Below are 21,686 nucleotides of genomic sequence, written 5' to 3'. Positions count from 1 at the left end.
GTTTCTTAACTAATAGGTAATTTAAATGCAAGTCCTGCTCAGAGCTGCTTCAAAAAAGAAGCCCGTGTGGTCACAGGGTGTCACCAACAGCAAAGGTCCTGCTTTGTTTACACCTAGGGACATGACAGCACCTTCTGGCTTCATCACCCCAGAGAGGTTAAATGATGCTCAGTATTGCTTGACCTGAAGAGAGGTTGGTTATCACCCTGAGTAACTAGGCAAAAAATACAATAACAATGTGATTCTTTGTGAAATTAATGCATCCTTTGATATATCAAGGTACACGCTCAGAGTCCTGTGTCCAGGTACACACAATTTCCTGGAATAAAAGGGCAGAAGGGAGAAATCTTGGGTTGAAGAAAAAAGGCACAATTCACTTCCAACGGTTCCTAGATTGATTTCATCAGCTTCCACTGAGAAGAGCTTTGCAACATTCTTCTGTCACTGTCAGAGTCCTGACCCAAAACTTGAAGTCTAGAAAAGTCACTTTGAGGAACCACACAGCCTTTTTTCGAGGAAGCCACCTGCTTGGTGCGCCCAGACAACAGCATGACACCGTCCACGCTCGCCCAGAGACAGCACAATTGCAAGTGTGAGCACACCTCCAGGGAAACCAACGTGTAAAGGTTCTTAAAAAGAGCATCTTACCTGATGCGGCTGTGAGCTGGACCATCTGTTATAGGAAGGGGCACTGGACGGCTTGCTGGCTGCGGTTCTCTGAAAAGGGAGAAAAGATGTCACGCTGTCACACAGACCGAATACACTTTATATTTCTGTAAGTGAATGGTTTATCCAGGGTCTACAGTTCCCAAAATTAGCATGTCTTAGAGTCTATCCTGAATATTCCTTGGAAGGACTGATGCTGAAACTGAAGCTACAATACTTTGGCCACGTGATGTGAAGAGCTGACTCACTGGAATAGATCCTGATGCTGGGGAGAAGGGAAGGCAGGACCATAAGGGAGGGACAGAGGACGAAATGGTTGGATGGCATCATCGACGTGAGTTGGAGCAAACTCCGGGAGATGGTGAAGGACAGAGAAGCCTGGCATGCTGCAGTCCATGGGTCACAACTGGGTGACGGGACAACAGCAAAGAGTCTGTCTGAACTAAGTCTGTGCCATTTCTTCCAAAACATAGTCTCCTCAACAAGTATAATTACATGGACATTACGTCACGATATCTGGATCCAAGCCTCGGTTTGTACCAGCTGTTTAACTTGGTACGAGTTACCCACCTGCTCTCTGTCTCGACTTTCTCTTCTATGAACCCAGAATAATCAATGTTATGCCACAGGCTTCCTGTGGGAGTCACATATGACAATAGTTGTGGAGTGCTTTGTCTAGTAAAGAACTATGAAAATACGAGGCATCCATCAACAAGCAGAAAATAAGACTTTGCTATATGTTTCTGTTTGAAGCAAAACTGGTTTACAAACACCCAAGGTAATAAATGAGGTCATGGGACAGTTGGTGATTCTTTTTTAAATAAAAAAAAAATTTTAATTGGAAGATAATTGCTTTACAATGTTGTATTCATTTCTGCTGTACAACAATGTGAATCAGCTATACGTATACATGTACCTCCTCCCTCTTGAGCTTCCCTCACAGCCCTCCATCCCCTCTAGATCATCACAGAGCACTGAGCTGAGCTCCCTGTGCTATACAGCAGCTTCCCAGAGGCCAGTGTATTCATGACAATTCTACTCTCTCAATTCAGGTGGCCTTGTTATAAAAAGACCCTTTATCTTACAAGATGAACACATCATTGCTGGTCAACCTGGGCTCGCAGAAAAGACCCAAGCTCACCATAGAGGAGCTCACCCAAAAACCATTCTCATCACCACTTCCTTTGCTTACTTCTACCATGGAGGCTAGAAAAGCTACAAGCTCACTCTGAGTACTTCCTCTCATCAATACTGGCCCATGAGATGTGACCATGATTCTGCTATGGGTGGGGGGTGATATGGGAGTTCTGGGAAACCCTTTGCTTTTCTGACAAAAGGGGAAAGATAAGACTTATACTTTCTCCATCACTCTTCTTTCTCTCTACACACAGATATGCTACATGGGAGCTGCAGCAACCATTTTGTAACCAAGAAGAAAAGGCTGAACTGCTATCTTTGATCTTGTTCGGCAGCTGAACCATGACTTACGGCTACTGTGCTGTGCTCAGTCGCCCGGTTGTGGCCCTCTTTGTGACCCAACGGACTATAGCCCTCCAGGCTCCTCTGTCCAAGGAACTGTCCAGGCAAGGGTACTGGAGTGGACTGCCGTTTTCTTCTCCATTCTGGGTAGTACTCTTGCCTAAACCCTCCTTGTGTTATTGGCAATAATCATGCTTGTCTGCTAACTTCGAGGTGTAATGCAAAGCTCTACTAGCTCATTCAGATGGAGAGCCAAATTACAAGATTTTAATTCCTCAGAAGTTTGTGGATGTTTCAGGTACAGAGAACACACAGACAGAGGCATGAAGATGTGGAAGTGATCGATACACTTGAAAAATGATCAGTAGATCAATATGGTAAGGCCAACTCCTGCTTCCCCATTTCTGTACTCCATCTGCTCTTCAGGACCGCTGTGTGATCCTGGGCCAATCTTTGCTGATTACGACAGCTTCCCTGCCTCTCTGCAACGGTGAGCCTGGAGTGCTGCATGCTGCTGTGTCCTGCCTGCTCTGATCAGCTTCCCTCTGCATCTGCCTCCCTGTGGGCGGGGGGCTGGGACCAGTTTTCAGGCCCTTCCAGTCTCTCCTGGCCCAGTGAGGTTCATGAGATCAGACCCAAGAGCAAGTGTGAGAGAAGCATCTCTGTTTTCAACTTAGATGGAAGGAGAACCTCAAGGAGGAGCTAGAAGTTAAACCAAATGCTTCATTGTATTTCCTCAGGGAGAAGTAACAGGAATGATCTTATCACTGAAAGACCATGTGTGTTCTCTGATGCTCACTTTCCTAATTGTGAAATAAGGTCTCCATGCTGTCTTCCCATCTAGCCCCAAATCCACTCAATTCAATGATTCTAATATATTCACATTTAGAGTATATAAATCATTACCTATTATAGTGGCAACACTGACTTTTCATGAAAAGATCTGATTGTTTTCAACGCTATGTCGTTAAACTTCTTAAATCTCAGCTAACTAGATAAGGTTCATAATCTAAAATAACTTTTTGCCTGGATATTTTAACAGAGTCTGTCTTCTCTACACTTTTAGGAACAGGCTGTCAGCTCATTTTCCAGCCCAACAGTTTGGGCTTCAGTGAAGTCTCTTTATGTCTCTTTAAATGATAGATTTTAGAATTCAGCATGAGACTAATTTTGGAGGCATCATGTCTTGAGAACACAACTCATCATTGTTTAGTCACAATGTGGGTTTCTAAAATTGTAACAATGAATTTTATATTTGTTATCAAAAAATCAATCTTTGAATTTTTTGATTGAGATGTAATTGACACATAACATTGTATAAGTTTAAGGCCTATAGCATGTTGATTTGATACATTTATATACTGCAATATGATGACACCTGTAGTGTAACACCTCTGTCAGATCACACAGTTACCATTTCTTTTTTGCTAGAACAATTAAGATCTAGTCTATTAGCAACTTTGAAGTTTATTACAGAGTGTTATTGACTGTGATGTCTAAGCTGGGCATTAGATATCTGAAACTTATTTATCTGCTAGTTGCAACTTTGTATCCTTAAACAATGCCTTCCTCCCCCCAGCTCTTGCTAACCACCATTCTCCTCTCTGTTACTATAATCTTGAGTTTTTAAAATATTTATTTGGCTGTACCGGGTCCCAGCTACAAAACGTGGGATCTTTGATCCTTGTCGCAACATGCAGGATTTTTAGTTGTGGCATGCGAACTTCTAGTTGGGGCATATGGGATCTAGTTTCCCAACCAGGGACTGAACCTGGCCTCCTGCGTTGGGAGCACAGAGTCCTAGCCACTGGACCACCCGGGAAGTCCCTATCTTAACTGTTTTAGATTTCCATGTATAAATGATATCAGACAGTATTTGTCTGTCTCATTCTGACTTATTTCACTTAGTATAATGTCTTCCAAGTTCAACCATGTTCTCACAAATGGCAGGCTTTCTTTTCTGGTGGTTGAATAGTATTCTGTTGTGTATACGTCCTTTATATCATAAGTGTCAATGAACACTTACTAGGTTGCTCCCATATCTTGGCTCTTGTGAATAAACATGCCTTAAGCTTGAGAGCACAGACATCTAGTCAATATCCTGTTTTCATTCTCTTTGTATACACACCCAGCAGTGGGATTGCTGGATCATACAATGGTTCTAGCTTTAATCATTTAAGTAACTCCCATACTCTTCTCTGTACTAGCTATATCAATTTATCTTCCTACCAATAGTGTAGGAAGATTTCCTTTTCTCTACATTTTTGTCAGCACTTATCTCTTATCTTCTTGAAATTTTCAGTTTTTACAAATAAAATTTAACTTGTGATAATCAAAGCCAAACTATAAGCACTGACATTCAAAATATATTTTTAAGAAAAGTATAATGAGTGACCTGCAGCATATGACTCAGATTCTTAAGGAACCTTGAAGCAAAAAGGGCAGAAGGTGGGCACTTGTGGAGTTGAATGCAATAGGAAATGGACTTCTGTCTCCTCTGGGTAGGTATCACAATACTTCCACGCCCACGCTATGCTTTTCTCTAAAGGTCACACTGCACATCAGCACTGACGCAAGTATGATTAACTTTATATGGATAATTGCGGTCTTGTGATTTACATGCTTCAAGTCCTTCCGGTGCTAAGATGCTCAGAATAAATGTAAAAGGCAACAGAGACAACAAAGCACCCGGGCAACATTAAGTACAAATGTAAAAGTCATAACAACAGTCGGGGCTTCCCTGATGGTCCAGGGGTAAAGAATCTGTCTCCCAGTGCAGTGGGTGTGAGTTTTGATCCCTAGTCAGAAAACTTAATATTCCACATGCCTCAGGGAAACTCAGCCTGCAAGCCACAACTAGAGAAGCCTGAGCACCCAGCACAGACCAAAAAAAAAAAAAAAAAAAATCATAACATTCATAATCACAAAATAGCTTCTGATGGATGTGGCTGTAGTTGAAAATCAGCCTCATAGCAAAAAAACATGAAATCTGGTTGGGTTTCCTTCATGTGCTTTTAAATAAAGCAGCCATAATGTGTGGTTTGGATTTCAGCTTAGATGAAAATAAACTCACCTGACAAACCAGATAACTAACTGTTCATACCCTCACCCCGCTCCTGTTAGGGCCCTGAGCAACCAGTGGTTAATCAAAGGGCAGTCCCAGATTAGAATAAAGAGGCTTGTTGATTTCAATGCAAATTCTCTGATCCAGGGAATTCACAAGTCTCTGAGAGTGGGATCCAGCAATTTGCATTTTTAAGAGGCTCTTCAATGGATTCACATTAGATCTTACAAGCAAAAAAAAAGAAGGCAGAATAATCCTAGCATACCCTTCTCCTGCTGCAGGCATCCACTGAAAGACAAGAACCAGGAACAGTAGAGGCAAGAAGACCCAAGGATATTATTGAGCAGTTTTCTCTCAACAGATAAAACGAACTCTCAGACTCCAGAGGAATATTTCTGGAAACTGTGGGCAAACGTTGGGGGGAAAAGAATCTACTTTTTAATCTACAGATATGGATTAAACTTTGAACCACCAAACATTGAATTAAACGGGCAGGCAAGGGTTTCAGTTTGGATATCCACTCCCACCCCACACACTCTGCCCTTGGAAAACCTTTCCTAAATACCAAGAATAGACTCTGCCCTTTGGATATGTTTCTGACCTACTCCTTATCAAAACTCTCATCACTGTATCTTGCAATTGCCTTCTCAAGGCAGCTTTCTCTTCCCTAGTTGTCCAGTGGCTAAGACTTCATGCTCCAATGCAAGGGGCCTGGGTTCAATTCCTGGTCAGGGAACTAGATCCCACATTCTACAACTAAAGATCCCACATGCCCCAACTAAGATCCAGTGCAGCCAAATGAATGAATAAGTAAGTATTTAAATACAGCTTTCTCTTATACATTGTACATCCCACAAGGTTAAAGGGATGGGCAGGGGGAGTAAGTTGGGGCTGGATCTTATTTACTTACCTAACCAGGAATGCCTGTACCTAGCAAATAATAAGTGCTCAGTAAACATGAAGTCAAACTTAACCCTATCACCAGTATGGAGACCCTGGTGATGAAAGTGACATTTTTAAGGGCAAATATCTGTAAAAATTGGTATGATTCAGGGCTCCCCTGGTGGCCCAGTGGCTGAGACTCCATGCTTCTAATGTGGGGGGCTGGGGTCGGGGGAGGGGAGGTGGGTGAGGCTTTGATCCCTGGTCAGGGAACTAGATCCTGCATGCCACAACTACAGATCCTGCAATGAAACCCAGTGCAGCCAAATAAATATATTTAAAATAAAAAAAAAAAAAAAAAAAAAGCTAGGATTCAAGAGCCCCAGTGGTACTTGAACTTCTTAAAAGCATACCACTGTCATCCTAGACTTCAAGATATTAGGATGGAGAATTTTCTTAATATGGTTTCATAGAAAATACCCCTCAAGCAACTAGGGCAAAAGCAATAAGGAGAATGGTAGACCCCACTTTGAACTTGAGAATCTTGGGTGCAGGTTGATCCACATGAAAAGTCTCAGGAACGCATACTGTGGGCACACTTGGAGAATTAGATGGCCTGTCGAAGCAGGCTAAAGTCAGAAGTCCAGAAGACACTGAGCCTCACATATTTATTCTTTTTTATATCTTTTCTTTCTCCCTTCCCCAGGTTGGTGAGGCTCACGGGAATGTAGGTTACTCACATCACAGAGGTATTCAGGAGGAAAAGAATGTAGAACATTTTAGTGACAAAAGCATCAGACAATGCTACTAAGAGGCTTCCTTTTTAACAGTGTTCTATTAAACCAAGCAAAGGGAGTGCTATGCAGAAACCTGGACCGCAGACCAAGTTCGAGGGCAGCTCATAATTGAGGAAAGCTGCCAGATGCCACAACAAGAGAGCCAGCCAGCCAGCCAGCCACGTTTCTCCATCCTACAACTGTCCTCCAAGGCTAACTGCCCATCACCAGAAGACAAGGAACCTGGGGAACATGAACGTTTTCCAGTAGCTGGAGTATTCCTGCTTTAAGCCTTGAGTCTCTATGAAGCATGAAAAAATGAAAAACCAATAAATAGTGTTGGAAGATGCCAACTGGATGTGTGAATTTAACATCTTAACACAAAAAGTCATTGACAAATAGGATCCAGGAATCCACGTGGGTTACTCAGACAGACTGAACTCTGGATAACAGACAAAACTTCTGGGATTTTCATTTTGGATGGAAAAACAGTGTTTCCAGCTCCAACAAGATGACTCATGCAAGAAACAAGACCGAAAAACCAAATAACCTAGACAGTAGTAACGTTTTTAATAAGCAAGGTATAGAAAGCTGACTCAAAAAGCCAGCTTTTTCTTCCAGAGCAAGAAACTTTGTAAAGTACAAATGGCAAAGCCTCTACCCAGACACGCCTTAACAAGTAGCGACCAAAAAAAAAAAAAAAAAAAAACAAAAACAATTCACAAGAGCAGGCAAGCCAAGAAAAGAGAATTGATTTTTGTTTTGTTTTTTACAGCTGTGTTCCAGTAACATTTTTAAAATTTATTTACTTTTAATTGAAAGATAATTGCTTTACAATATTGGTTTGATTTCTGCCATACATCAACATGAATTAACCATAGGTGTATATATGTCCCCTCCTTCTTGAATCTCCCTCCCGCCTCCCACTCTTTCCCTTCCCTCTAGGTTATTACAGGCCCCAATTTGAGTTCCCGGAGTCATAGAGCAAGCTTCCATTGGCTATCTATTTTACATATGCAGTATATAATGAGAATGATTTAAAAGAAAAAAAAAAAATGTATGAAGTGAAGCCCTGAAATCTCTTTAACAATTTTGCTATTGAAAAGGCCACATAGTTTCCTCATTACAGTTGTGATGTTCTAGAATACACATTCCAATATGTCCTGCTACACTGGCTCATCATTTACTAAACGCCTATACAGTCAGTGTCCGTGAGGTAGTTAAGAGACAGTCTCTAAACAACTTGTTCTTTATAAACACAATCACAAACTGATCACCCTCACTTTAACAAGGAAGTGTTGGGCTCAAACATGGAATCACAGAACTCCGCTGCAGAGCATCAGTGCATTCCTAACGCTGCAGAGAATCCTGAGTTGGGTAAAGGATGCTACCTGAGAGTTGACCTAAATCTTTCCAGTTTGAATAAACCTCTGATCATTAAGATATATGACAAGCAGCCCCCAGATTCTCCATTTCGTCTTAGTGCCAATCATCCTTTGAAATTCTTTTTTCCATTAAAATGATCGATTTTCTTTAACATTTCTCTGTGTGCCCTCTACCCAGGCTTTGAGTCATGTCATTGTCCTCCTTGCCCACCCCCAGCACCTCCAAACTCCTCCTTCTGAAGCTGTGAAACCTGAAATTGGATGAGTTACTATTCCTTGGGTCCTCATTCCATGACAACATGCAAAATAAAATAAATCTAAGCTAGCCTCCCTGTCTTCTCTGGTGGTTCAGACAGTAAAGAATCTGCCTGCAATTCAGGAGATGTGGGTTTGATCTCTGGGTTGGGAAGATTACCTGGAGAAGGGCATGGAAACCCACTCCAGTATTCTTGCCTGGAGAATTCATTCTATGGACAGAGGAGCCTGCCGGGCTACAATCTATGGGGTCTCAAATAGTCAGACACGACTGAGCAACTAACACACAAGGTAGCTTCAGTGCAAAAACTGAGAGAAAATCTCAATACAATTAAGCACTAAAGATGGATTTATTAACTGTATTCAATAGGCTTTACCTCTTAGTTTTATTTACTTTTGAGGAATGGAAGGGAAATAGCTGAATCTGGTTTAAAGAGACCTAACCAGATCTTTGCGTTTGCTTATAGAAAGTAGACGTAAAAATAATGCAGATTCCATCATTTTCTAAGATTTAAGAAACCATGTGATTTCCTGAAGTCAAAATGATGCTCCCAGGATTTCCGTTTGTTCATCCTCCCTACCCCCACTCACCTATATACTTTAACTTGACAAGCAGTTTTTTGCACACCTAGTATATGCAGAGCACTCTGTTAGTAACAAGGCTTACAAAGATGGAGGAGATTCTCCCCAGTGATGCTTTTCTTCTTCCTAATCCAGCCCAGCCCCAAAGGACCAGACGAAGCCCACACGCTGTCATTCTTTATCCCATCCCCCCACTACAATTTCTTTATAGCTCTGATCATGATCTGAAACTATCTGCTCATGTACGTGTTTGGTTCTACATTATTCATGTCCTTCACTAGAAAGCAAGTACCAGGAAAAGAGGGTTCTTGTCTTTACCCCACGTTCCTTTTTGTCTGTTTTGAAATCAGTTAATCGTTGATTTACTTGGCTGTGTTGGGTCTAGCTGTGGCACACGGGATCTTTGGTGGCAGCACGAGCTCTCTGGTCATGGCATGTGGGCTCCGTCGCTGTGCTGCACAGGCTTAGCTGGCCTACAGCATGCGGAATCCTAGCTCCCCGACCAGGGATCAATCCCACATCCTCTGCATTGGAAGGCGGATTCATAACCACTGGACCTCCAGGGAAGTCCTGTCTCTTCCCAGCTTTCCTTTCTTAACCATCATTATTACTCTCAGGCATACAGCAGTATCTCAGTCAATACGAGCTGAAATTGTGAATGGAGAGACTCATGTCTTACCCTCAAAGAGTGAGGGAGATGAACAAATCCAAAACTCGGCTACAGGAGGAGGGGTTGCTCCTTTACCTTGTGTGCCCTGCAGGGGGGAACCATTCACAATGTAAAAAATTCATTTGCTCGTCTACTGCTCCCTGGTGGCTCAGATGGCAAAGAACCCGCTTGCAATGCGGGAGACCTGGGCTTGATCTCTGCATTGGGAAGATCCCCTGCAGAAGGGCATGGCATCCCACTCTAGTATTCTTGCCTGGAGAATCCCCATGGACAGAGGAGCCTGGCGGCTGTAGTCTATGGGGTTGCAAAGAGTTAGACACAACTGAACGACTAAGTACAATAGCTTTTCCGGCAGAAATAGTGAAGTGTCTTACTGAACAAACTGAGGACAATTTCCCAACAAGTGGAAGTAAAATATCTGAGGAATTTTATTTATTTTAGGTACTTAATTCTCAGCTACAAAAAGGCATCCTGTAGGTTACAATGGTCTCCTATTGGCAAGTCCCTAGCCTTGGGTTTTGAGTCCCAGGCTGGAGGCAGGGACTGAGGATGGAGAGGTTTTTTCACCAACAGATGCTGCTTTAAGTGACCAGAGTGTGGTCTCCAGGCTCCAGATGGCCTCAGATGACCCCTGGGTCCTGGTAGCCACACTATTTTGAAGCTCCCTCCACAATGTAGCAGGGCTGGTATGCTTAACACACGGACGAGATGAGGGTGGGCACCCACCAGGTTAGGTTCTAACCTGGCTGCTTGCTCACTCTTGGATCACACACCTTTCTATAGAGAGTCCCACCCGATGAGAGGTCAAAACAGCCAGCAGACAGCCATGCGGGTGAGCTCGAAGGCCGACCCTGCCGTCCCAGTCAAGCCTGCAGAGGCTGCAGCCCTGGCTAAAGACTTGACTGCCACTTTAAGAGAGACTCTGTAGAGATGTGGGTGAACCCAGAGTCTACCATACAGAGTGAAGTGAGTCAGAAAGAGAAACACAAATGTTGGATGTTAATGCATATATACGGAATCTAGAAAGATGGTACTGATGAACCTAGTTCCGAGGAAGAAATAGAGACACAGACATGGAGAATGGATGTGTGGCTACATGGGGTGAGGGGCTAGGGGAGGGTGGGATGCATGGTGATAGCAGCACTGATACATATACACCACCCTGTGTAGAACAGCTAGCCAGTGGAAAGCTGCTATATAGCATAGGGAGCTTGGCTCTGCTCTCGGTGATGACCCAGAGGGCTGGGATGTGGGGGTGGGGGCGGGCAGGACAGGAGGGGAGCTCAAAAGGGAAGGGATATATGCATATATATAGATGCTGTACCACAGAAATTAACACATCGTAAAACAATTATACTCCAATTTAAAAATAAATAGAGACAGACCCACACCCACTCAGCTAGTCAGATCACACACCCCTCCATCATAAACTGTACAAGGTAATCCATGTTTGTTACTCAGCTGCTAAATTTGGGGGTAATTTGTTACACAGCCATAGGTAACTAATTTACCTTATTAGCAGAAAAACTATTCACCTCTTACACATAAAAGCGGGTAGAAAGCATTAAATAACCTATGAATCATAGCTAAGGAGGAGGAAAACATTACTCTTGTGACTGATGGAAAAAAGAAGTTTCAGGAATTTGTTTTCCCCTTTAGGCTTTTTTAAAAATCTAAGTCCCTGAATTTTCACACTGTGATTTAACATGTCTTGCAGTCACTTTCTTCAAGGAGAGAGAACTGTTAATTCCCCAAAGACAGGAACACAAGGTAACCTCCAGTTCCCATCCTGCACAAGACTAAAAACAGCAAACAGGATGCTCAGTAAATAAATGATAAGCTTCCTATTGTCAGGCAGCTTTGTCTGTAACTCAACTTGATCTCACTGTATCTTACAAAAAAGCACAGATTCACCTGAGCTCCTGGGCTCATCTGCCTCTCCATGTCTCAGAGACACGGAAGCCCTGCACTCACAGCGGCCTAACAGGGCGGGACAGGGAGTCCTGCTTTCAAGGTGCGAAGGGGAGGAAAGGCACGCACAGACTCTGAGTTCCCCAGTGTGCTTTGCAGAAACCAGACCTGCAAAGCAACCTACTGGAAAACAGTTCTTTGGTCAGTTTGGTGAAATGTTTTATTTCCAAGCTGATCCAACCCAGGGGTCAGCACAGCTTTTTTATAATGGGTCGTACAGAAAGTATTACAGGTTTTGTGGGCCATGCAGTCTCTCTCACAACCGCTCAACTTTGCTGTGGACTGTGACAGCAGCCATAGACAATACAATGGTTGCAACTGGGTTCCAATAAAACGTTATTTGCAAAACCAGACTTCGGTCAGACTTCGTCCATAGGCTGGGATTTGTATCGAGTTCCTGTCCTCCTGGAATGTCTAAGAACCAGAAAAGCAGGAATGTAAGCACACAGGACATTGCTCCAACCTCTCTCTTGAAGAATCACTGCACATTTTGACACATAAAAGACATTATAAGAGAGTTTCTGCTCCAAAGACTTATCCGTGGGTCAGTTTGTTCAACCCCGTCTACCAACAATTATTTGTCCAAAGAACCTATTTACTGGGACTTCCTTGGCCATCCAGTGGTTAGGACTTCACCTTCTACTTCAGGGGGCAGAGGTCGTAGGTTCCATCCCTGGTCTGGGAACTAAGATCCTCCTACATGCTATGCAACGTGGCCCAAAAAATTAAGGAAAAAAGAAAGCTATGAACCTATTTATTTACTTAACTATTTCTCTCCTACACTCTCCCTCATCCCTTCTCTCCTCTCTCTCATTTTATTATTTTATTTATGTTTTTAATTGAAGTATAGTTGATTTAAATGTTTCATTAATTTCTGCTGTACAGCAAAGTGATTCAGTTATACACACACACACACATACATATACATACATTCTTTTCCATTATTGTTTATCACAGGATATTAAATATATTTCCCTGGGCTATACAGTAGGACTTTGGTGTTTGTCCATTTTATATATATATATATATAATAGCCTACATCTTTCAACTCGTCTTCTTACTGAATATCTATGAATAATCCAGGGATCTAGTCTTCCACAGAACGTACCTAAGGAAATCAAGAGTTACCTAATTTGCACTGTATATCAGCCTGAGTGAACAATTTGATTCTAACTCCAGAGTACTGGCTTGGAATGTGAACTGTCAATGCACGCTTCAAGCAACACCTTGGCTTTTATACACAGGAGAGCCTCAAAGGCAGAAAAGTGTAGACGTGTTTGGTTTCAGTTCCCAAGATGCCGACATAGGAAGATGCTGGGCTTGCCTCCTCTCACAGGCACATCAAAATTACAACTCTTTTATGGGATAACTACCAATGAAAAAATACTGGAACCTACCAGAAATGACCTTCCATGACTAAAGACATAAAGAAGGGACCACAACTAGACTGGTAGGAGGGACAGTCATGGTGGAGTCAAGACCCACACCCAAGGGAAGGGGGCCCAGAAGTGAGAGGATAATTACAGCTGCAGAGGTTCTCGCCAAGGAGCAAGGGGTCTGAGCCCCACGCTGGGCTCCCCAGTCTGAGGGCCCTGCCCTGGGAAGATGAGCGCCCAGAACTTTTGTCTATGAAGGCCGCTGACGTTCGTGTTGAGGAGTCTCATAGAACTTGAAAAAATAAAGACTCATTTCCTTTTCACTGATTAATGCATTTACTCTCTTTTTCAAAAAAATCTTTTCTATTTTATATTGGAGTATAGCCAATTAACAATATTGTGCTAGCTTCAGTGAACAGCAGAGTGACTCAGCTGTACATATACATATATCCATTCTCCCCCAAACTCCCCTCCCATCTGGGCTGCCAAGTAACACTTCGTAGAGTTCCCTGCATTACACAGGTCCTGGGTGGATATTCATTAAAAAAAAAAAAAAAAATTCAAGTCACTTGATTTTGTTTTCCAGTTTATTTTTAATTGGAGGATAATTGCTTTACAACATTGTGTTGGCTTCTGCCATACAACAACACAGATCAGCCACAAGTATACATATGTCTCCTCTCTCTTGAACCGCCCCTCCTATCCCCCACCCCATCCCACGCATACAGATCGCCACAGATCACTGGGTTGAGCTCCTTGTGTTTTACGGCAACGTCTCATTAGCTATGTATTTTATATATGGTAATGTGTATGTTTCAATGCTACTCTCTCAATTTGTCCCAGCTTCTCTTTCCCCTGCTGTATCCAAAGTCTATTCCCTATGTTTGTGTCTCTATTCCTGCCCAATACAGCAGTACGTTGCATGTTGATGTTAAACTCCCTAACTATCCTTTTCCCTCACCTCTCTCCCCTGGTAACCATAAGTCCCTTCTTTAAGTCTACGAGTCTGTTTCTGTTTTGTAGTTAAGTTCACTTGTTGTTGCTGTTGTTGTTCATTCCCTCAGTTGTGTCCAACTCTTTGTGACCCCATGAACCGCAGCACACCAGGCCTCCCTGTCCTTCACCACCTCCCATAGCTTGCTCAAACTCATGTCCATTGAGTCAGTGATGCCATCCAACCATCTCATCCTCTGTCCTCCCCTTCTCCTCCTGCCCTCAATCTTTCCCAGCATCAGGGTCTTTTCTAATAAGTCAGCTCTTCTCATCAGGTGGCCAAACTAATGGAGCTTGAGCCTCAGCATCAGTCTCTCCAATGAATATTCAGGATTGATTTCCTTTAGGATGGACTGGTTTGATTTCCTTGCAGTCCAAGGGACTCTCAAGAGTCTTCCCCAACACCACAGTTCAAAAGCATCAATTCTTCAGTGCTCAGCCTTCTTTGTGGTCCAATTCTCACATCCATTCATGACTACTGGAAAAACCATAGTTTTGACTAGATGGACGTTTGTCAGCAAAGTAATGTCTGTTTTTTAATATGCTGTCCAGGTTTCTAATAGCTTTTCTTCCAAGGAGTGTCTTTTAATTTCATGGCTGCACTCACCATCTGCAGTGATTTTGGAGCCCAAGAAAATAAAGTCTGTCACTGTTCCCATTGTTTCCTCATTTTTTGCCATGAAGTGATGTGACTGGATGCCATGATCTTTGTTTTTTGAATGTTGAGTTTTAGATGCCATGATCTTTGTTTTTTGAATGTTGAGTTTTAAGCCAGCTCTTTCACTCTCCTCTTTCACTTTCATCAATTTCATTTGTAGCATTTCTTTTTAGATTCTGCATATAAGGGATTCCATACAATACTTCTCTTTCTTTAAGACTCTGTTCTTAAAGGAGGCACACAAAATCTCACATACTCTGGGGCCCAGGGAAGAAGAAGTAATTTGAAAATAGACCCACAAGCTGATCTTGGAGAGTCTCCCAGAGAGGCAGGAGGTGACTGGAGCTCACCCTGGGGACACAGAGGCTGGTGGCACCATGTGTGAAATCTCATTCTCCTTGTGCTGAAGAAACCACTGAGGAATCCTCAGTCTAGCTTATTAGCCTCAGGACCATCCCACCCTTTCCCACTAGCCCACAGGCACCAGTACTGGGACACCTCAGGCCAGGCTGGGTGAGGACACAGACATGATGACCAGGGGACAGATGGCCATTAGACCTTCTGAGCCCACAAGCATCCGTGGACACAGCTCTTACCACCAGAAGACTCAGGACTCAAACTTACACAACCATGCATGAATACTAGACCTAGGATTCCCAGAGATCTGCTTTCAGTGACTCCAGGACCAGCTCCACATCCCTGCAGCCTGCCGGGTCAGGACCCAGCCACCCACTGGCAGCCATCATTAGCCCAGGGATCAGCTGTGTCCCTCCCCTGCCCCAAAGCACGCCAGCACAAGCTTCAGGCTACCCAGAACCCTACATTCAGCTGTGTCAGGAACAGGTCAGGCCCACCAGTGGGTCAGCATCAGCTCTGGGACCTCAGGCACTGCAGTCAGATGCCAGGACATGGCTCTGCCTGCCAGTGGGCCAGCACCAGCCCCAGGACTTGGTTGCACAAACTGGTCAGCAGGCACCAGCCCCAGGATCCTCTAGGCCCTTATTGCCCACCAGTGAGCCAGCACTAGCCCCATGGCCCCCAGAGAACAGCAGACAGCTGTCTCATGACCCAGTCTAGCCAACCCATGACTTGTATCCTCTGCACAAGGCAGGGCCTGGCCACCAACTGACCTTGGAGCCAGTAGTCCCTTTCAGTCTTCCTGGGGCTTCCCTAATAGCTCAGCTGGTAAAGAATCCGCCTGCCATGCAGGAGACCCCGGTTCGATCTCTGGGTTGGAAAGATCCTGTAGAGAAGGGAAAGGCTACCCACTCCAGTATTCTGGCCTGGAGAATTCCATGGACTGTATAGTCCATGGGGTTGCAAAGAGCTGGACATGCAAAGAGTCCCACCCACCACAACTAAAGGACCCATGCAGCCGACTTAGGGGGCACCCTAGAGCATACAGCTCTACTGACCTGAGGGGAGTATGCTGCTGGGAAGCATGGGACATCATCTACAAAAGGCCACATCGCCAAGGTTTAGAAATGTAACCGACCTACCAGACACACTCTCTGAATTCAGACTATAATATAAAGCCACAGTAATCAGAACAGTATGGTACTAGCACTGCAATGCTGCAATGCTGTAGACCCAGGTTCAATCCCTGGGTCAGGAAGATCCCCTGGAGAAGGAAATGGCAACCCACTCTAGTATTCTTGCCTGGAGAATCCCATGGACGGAGGAGCCTGGTATGCTACAGTCCACGGTGTTGCAAAGAGTCAGACATGACTGAGCGATTTCACTTTCTTTCTTATGGTACCAGTACAAAAGTAGACACATAAATCAATGGAACAGAAAAGAAAGCCCAGAAGGAAACCCACACACTTATGGTCAATTAATCTATGACAAAGGAGGAAAGAATATATAATGCAGGAAAGATAGTCTCTTTCATAAGTGGTGTTGGGAAAACTGGACAGTTACATGTAAAAGAATAAAATTAGAATATTTACTCACACCATATATGAAAACAAACACTAAATGGATTAAAGACCTAAGTCTAACTCCAGATACTCTAAAACTTCTAGAGGAAAACACAGGCAGAACACTCTTTGATGTAAATTGCAGCAATATATTTTGGATCTGTCTCCTAAAGCTAAGGAAAGAAAGCAAAAATAAACAAAAGAGACTGATCAAACTTAAAAGCTTTTAATGACAAAGGAAAGCACTGACAAAATGAAAAGACAATCTACTGAATGGGAGAAAATAACTGCAAACGATGTGACTGGTAAGGAACCACAAACTTCCAGATGCTCAAGCTGGATTTAGAAAAGGCAGAAAAACCAGACATCAAATTGCCAACATCCGCTGGATCATTGAAAAAGCAAGAGAGTTCCAGAGAAACATCTACTTCTGCTTTATTGACTATGCCAAAACCTTTGACTGTGTGGACCACAACAAACTCTGGAAAATTCTGAAAGAGATGGGAATACCAGACCACCTGACCTGCCTCTTGAGAAATCTGTATGCAGGTCAGGAAACAACAGTTAGAACTGGACATGGAACAACAGACCAGTTCCAAATCAGGGAAGGAATACGTCAAGGCTGTATATTGTCACCCTGTTGATTTAACTTATATGCAGTGTACATCATGAGAAACGCTGGACTGGATGAAATACAAGCTGGAATCAAGATTGCTAGGAGAAATATCAGTAACCTCAGAAATGCAGATGACACCACCCTTATAGCAGAAAGTGGAGAAGAACTAAAGAGCCTCTTGATGAAACTCAGCATTTGGAAAACTAAGATCATGATATCTGGTCCCATCAGTTCATGGCAAATAGATGGGGAAACAGTGGCTGACTTTATTTTTTGGGCTCCAAAATCACTGCAGATGGTGACAGCAGCCATGAAATTAAAAGACGCTTGCTCCTTGGAAGAAAAGTTATGACCAACTTAGACAGCATATTAAAAAGCAGAGACATTACTTTGCCTACAAAGGTCTGTCTAGTCAAAGCTATGGTTTTTCCAGTAGTCAGGTATGGACGTGAGAGCTGGACTGTAAAGAAAGTTGAGCACCGAAGAATTGATGCTTTTGAACTGTGCTGTTGGAAAAGACTCTTGAGAGTCCCTTGGACTGTAAGGAGATCCAACCAGTCCATCCTAAAGAAAATCAGTCATGAATATTCATTGCAAGGACTGATGCTGAAGCTGAAACTCCAAAACTTTGGCCATCTGATGCAAAGAACTGACTCACTGGAAAAGACCCTGATGCTGGGAAAGATTGAAGGCAGGAGGAGAAGGGGACGACAGAGGATGAGATGGTTGGATGGCATCACTGACTCGATGGACATGAGTTTGAGTAGCATCTGGGACTTAGTGATGGACAGGGAGGCCTGGTGGGCTGTGGTTCCTGGGGTTGCAAAGAGTCAGACATGACTGAGCGACTGAACTGAACTGAACTGAACTGAGCTGACTGGTAAGGGGTTAATATGCAAAATACATAAAAAGCTCATACAGCTCAAAATAGACAAGACATATATCCCAATTTAAAAAAGGAAGAAGATGTAAATAGACATTTTCCCAAAGAAGACATGTATATGGTCAACAGAGACATGAAAAGATGCTCAACATCAATAACCATCAGAGAAATGAAATTAAAACCACAATGAACTATCACCTCACACCTGTCAGAACAGCCATCATCAAAAATAACACAAATAACAAATGTTAGCAAGGATGTGAGGAAAATCAAACACTGTTACTGCAAATGTAAACTGATGTAATTACTACAGAGAACAGCATGGTTTCCTTTAAAAAGTAAAAACAGTTCTACCACATGATCCAGGAACTTCATTCCTGGATATAGACACAAAGAAAATGAAAACATTCATTTGAAAAGGTACATGCACCCCGATGTTCATAGCAGCAGTATTTATGATAGCCAGGATAAGGAGGAAACCTAAGTGTCCATCAACAAATGAATAGATCAAGAAGATGTGATGTATGTACACAATGGAATATTACTCAGCCAAAAACAGGAACAAAATTTGCCATTTGCAGCAACATTGATAGACCTGAAAGGCATTAAGCTTAGTGAAATAAGACGGAGAAAGACAAACACTTATGTTATCATTTATGTAGAATCTAAACAATAAAACAAGTGAATGAATATATTGCAATAAAACAGAAACAGACTTATAGATATCAACTCAGTAGTTACAAGTTGGGAAAGGGAAGTGAGAAAGGGCCTAATGTGGTAGGGGATTAAGCAGTGCACACTACTATGGATAAAATATTTAAGATACTGGGACTTTCCTGGTGGTCCAGTGGCAAAGACTCTGCACTCTCATTGCAGGTAGGACCCAGGTTCGATCCCTGATCAGGGAACTAGTTCCCACAAAACTCCTACTAACCCTACTAACATAAACTCCTACTAAGAGTTTGCATGCCACAGTTAAAAAGATACAGCATGTGTTAACTAAGACCCAGGACAGCTAAATAAATAAAATAAAATAAAAATAAATAATTAATTAAGATACCATGATATTGGGCTTCCCTGGTGGCTCAGATGGTAAAGAATTTGCCTGCAATGCAAGAGACTTGGATTCGATTCCTGCATCTGGAAGACTCCCTGTAGAGGGAATGGCAACCCACTCTAGTATTCTTGCCTGGAGAATGCCATGGACAGAGGAGCCTGGGAGGCTACAGTCCATGGGCTTACAAAGAGTCAGGTATGACTGAGTGACTTTCACTTCACTTCACCGTGATATTAATTCAAATAGACAAAGGTACCCAAATGTTTGTTGCACCACTATTTACAACAGCCAGGACATGGAAGCAATCTAAATGTCCATCAACAGATAAATGGATAAAGAAGTCGTGGTACATATATACTATGAAATACTAGACATAAAAAAGGACAAAAGTTTGGGTCATTTGTAGGGATATGAATAGTGATATGTCATACAGAGCGAAGTAAGTCAAAAAGAGGAAAACAAATATTGTACAGTAATACATATACATGGAAGGGTTTCTCTGGTGGCTCAGATGGTAAAGAAACTTCCTGCAATGCAGGAGACCTGGGTTCGATCCCTGGGTTGGCAAGATCCCCTGGAGGAGGGCATGGCCAATATCTCCAGTATTCTTGCCTGGAGAATCCCATGGACAGAGGAGCCTGGCGGGCTATGGTCCAGGGAGTTGTAAAGAGTCAGACATGACTGAAGTGACTTAGTACGCACACATAAATGGAGTATAAGCTATAAAAATATTGAATTACTATGCTGCACACCTGCAACTAATTGAAACTAATATTGTAAATCAACTGTACCTCAATTTTTTTTAAAAAAGTGTTTGGTTTCTGTGTTAGTTTTGTGAAATGTGCTCTGTTGATGCCATGCCACATTCTCCCGCGTCCCCGCATTCCCCAACACCACCCCAGAGGTGACGGTTACCTTTGGAACTTATAGTGTGAAAACCATCCTATTAGGAGGTTATGGATTTGGTTATTACCTCTAGACCTAGAACTTAAAACTCAAATTTGATTTCACTGGCCAAACTTGCAGACTGAAGATTTTCTGGCAAAAGATGTTAGAAGTTGATAAAACACATATTGTGGTGTCAGGTATGGTCAGAGTTCTTTCAAACAAAAGAAACCTCAAATTTCCTGTGTTGGCCTCATGGTTATCGACCAAACAAGACAATCCTGGCTCAGTGTGGGGCTGGACAGCGCATGAATTCCAGGAGAGTGGGATCCCTGGAGGTGTCTTGGAGGCGGCCTGCCATCTAAGGTCTGTGGGAAAAAAACTGGGAAGTGAATTTTTTATCTCCTGAATCTGATACCAAATCTGCAGCGTTAGCCAAGTCATTTCTGCTAATCTATAAATTGAGGAGATTGAACTAAAAGCAAGCTTGCAGTAAAAATATGGCTATGAATATGAATACATTATTTAATACTTTTTCAGGGCATTTTCATGTTAATGATACCACATGGTAGACAATGCTGAGGGAGAAGGCTGGCTAGAAGCCAGTTTTCCCAAACAAGTCTGCCTCGAACTGAGCTTCCAACCTAATTGTTCCTTCCTCAAAGCCACGAGGATCCTCAGGAGGGTCAGACTTTCTTGAGCTCATTGTTGCTGTGTTTAGTTGCTCAGCTGTGTCTGACTCTTTCTGACCCCACAGACTGTAGACCACCAGGCTCCTCTGTCCATGGAATTCTCCACGCAAGAATACTGGAGTAGATTGCCATTTCCTTCTCCAGGGGATCTCCCTGACCCAGGGATCAAACCCATGTATGCTGCATTGGCAGGGGATTCTTTACCAGCTGAACCACCAGGGGTGCCCTGAGCTTAGACACCACCAAGGCACCATCATCCACAAGTCCTTCCAGAGTTTGAACTTCTCAAAGCCTGAAAAGAGTGTTAGCAGTTCCTGAATTTCAGGAGAGGTTAAATCGCCCCCTCACCTCATCAAATTAGAGACCCTTTTCTATCTCCCAGACTTTCCTTCATCCCAGAGACGTATGTGACTCTCAGAAATTTTCCCTCATAAAAACATGTCCTGGGACATGGCCCTGTCCTCCTGTTCATCCTGGGCTTTCCTCTCATCTCTCTCTCTCTCTTTTATTCCCTCTCATCTCTTTATTTTCATTGTGGAACAGAGTGGGAAGAACATGTTCACTACAGAAATATCAGCAGAGGCCGCAGCTGTATGGCTTGTCAGCCACGGACACTTGTGACCGTGTGACTGTGGGCAGTGGGTCGAGCAGGGCCAAGCTCTCATTGTTTATCCTTGGTGCTAATCACTACACACCAAGTACCCTGGGCATGCGCTCTTTCTAGGATGAGTGTGTTTTACAAGTGGAAAATATCTGGAGTCTCCGCTCTGTGACCACAAACGGAATATGTCAGAGAGAATGCGTTTATGACTCTTCCTGAAAATTATCACTTGACTGATCCTCCTTGCAGGCCTTAAAGTAGAAAAATACACTTTAG

At 43.1% G+C, this 21,686-nt stretch overlaps 1 protein-coding gene across 2 annotated transcripts in view; it reads right to left on the bottom strand.

Moving 5' to 3' along the window:
- RBMS3 (RNA binding motif single stranded interacting protein 3) overlaps window positions 1-21,686 on the bottom strand; it is a 1,621,798-nt gene that overhangs the window by 1,260,523 nt on the left and 339,589 nt on the right. For both annotated transcript variants that reach the window (XM_081526995.1, XM_081526994.1), the window contains exon 5: window positions 649-717. In XM_081526995.1, the coding sequence (XP_081383121.1) occupies window positions 649-717 (69 nt within the window). The remainder of the gene's footprint in view (window positions 1-648; window positions 718-21,686) is intronic.

Source organism: Giraffa tippelskirchi, chromosome 9, assembly GCF_054371585.1.
Source record: "Giraffa tippelskirchi isolate mGirTip1 chromosome 9, T2T-mGirTip1v1.2.pri, whole genome shotgun sequence".
Lineage (NCBI taxonomy): Eukaryota > Metazoa > Chordata > Mammalia > Artiodactyla > Giraffidae > Giraffa > Giraffa tippelskirchi.
Note: the sequence above shows the minus strand (reverse complement) of the source record. Positions and strands in the feature narration are given on the sequence as shown.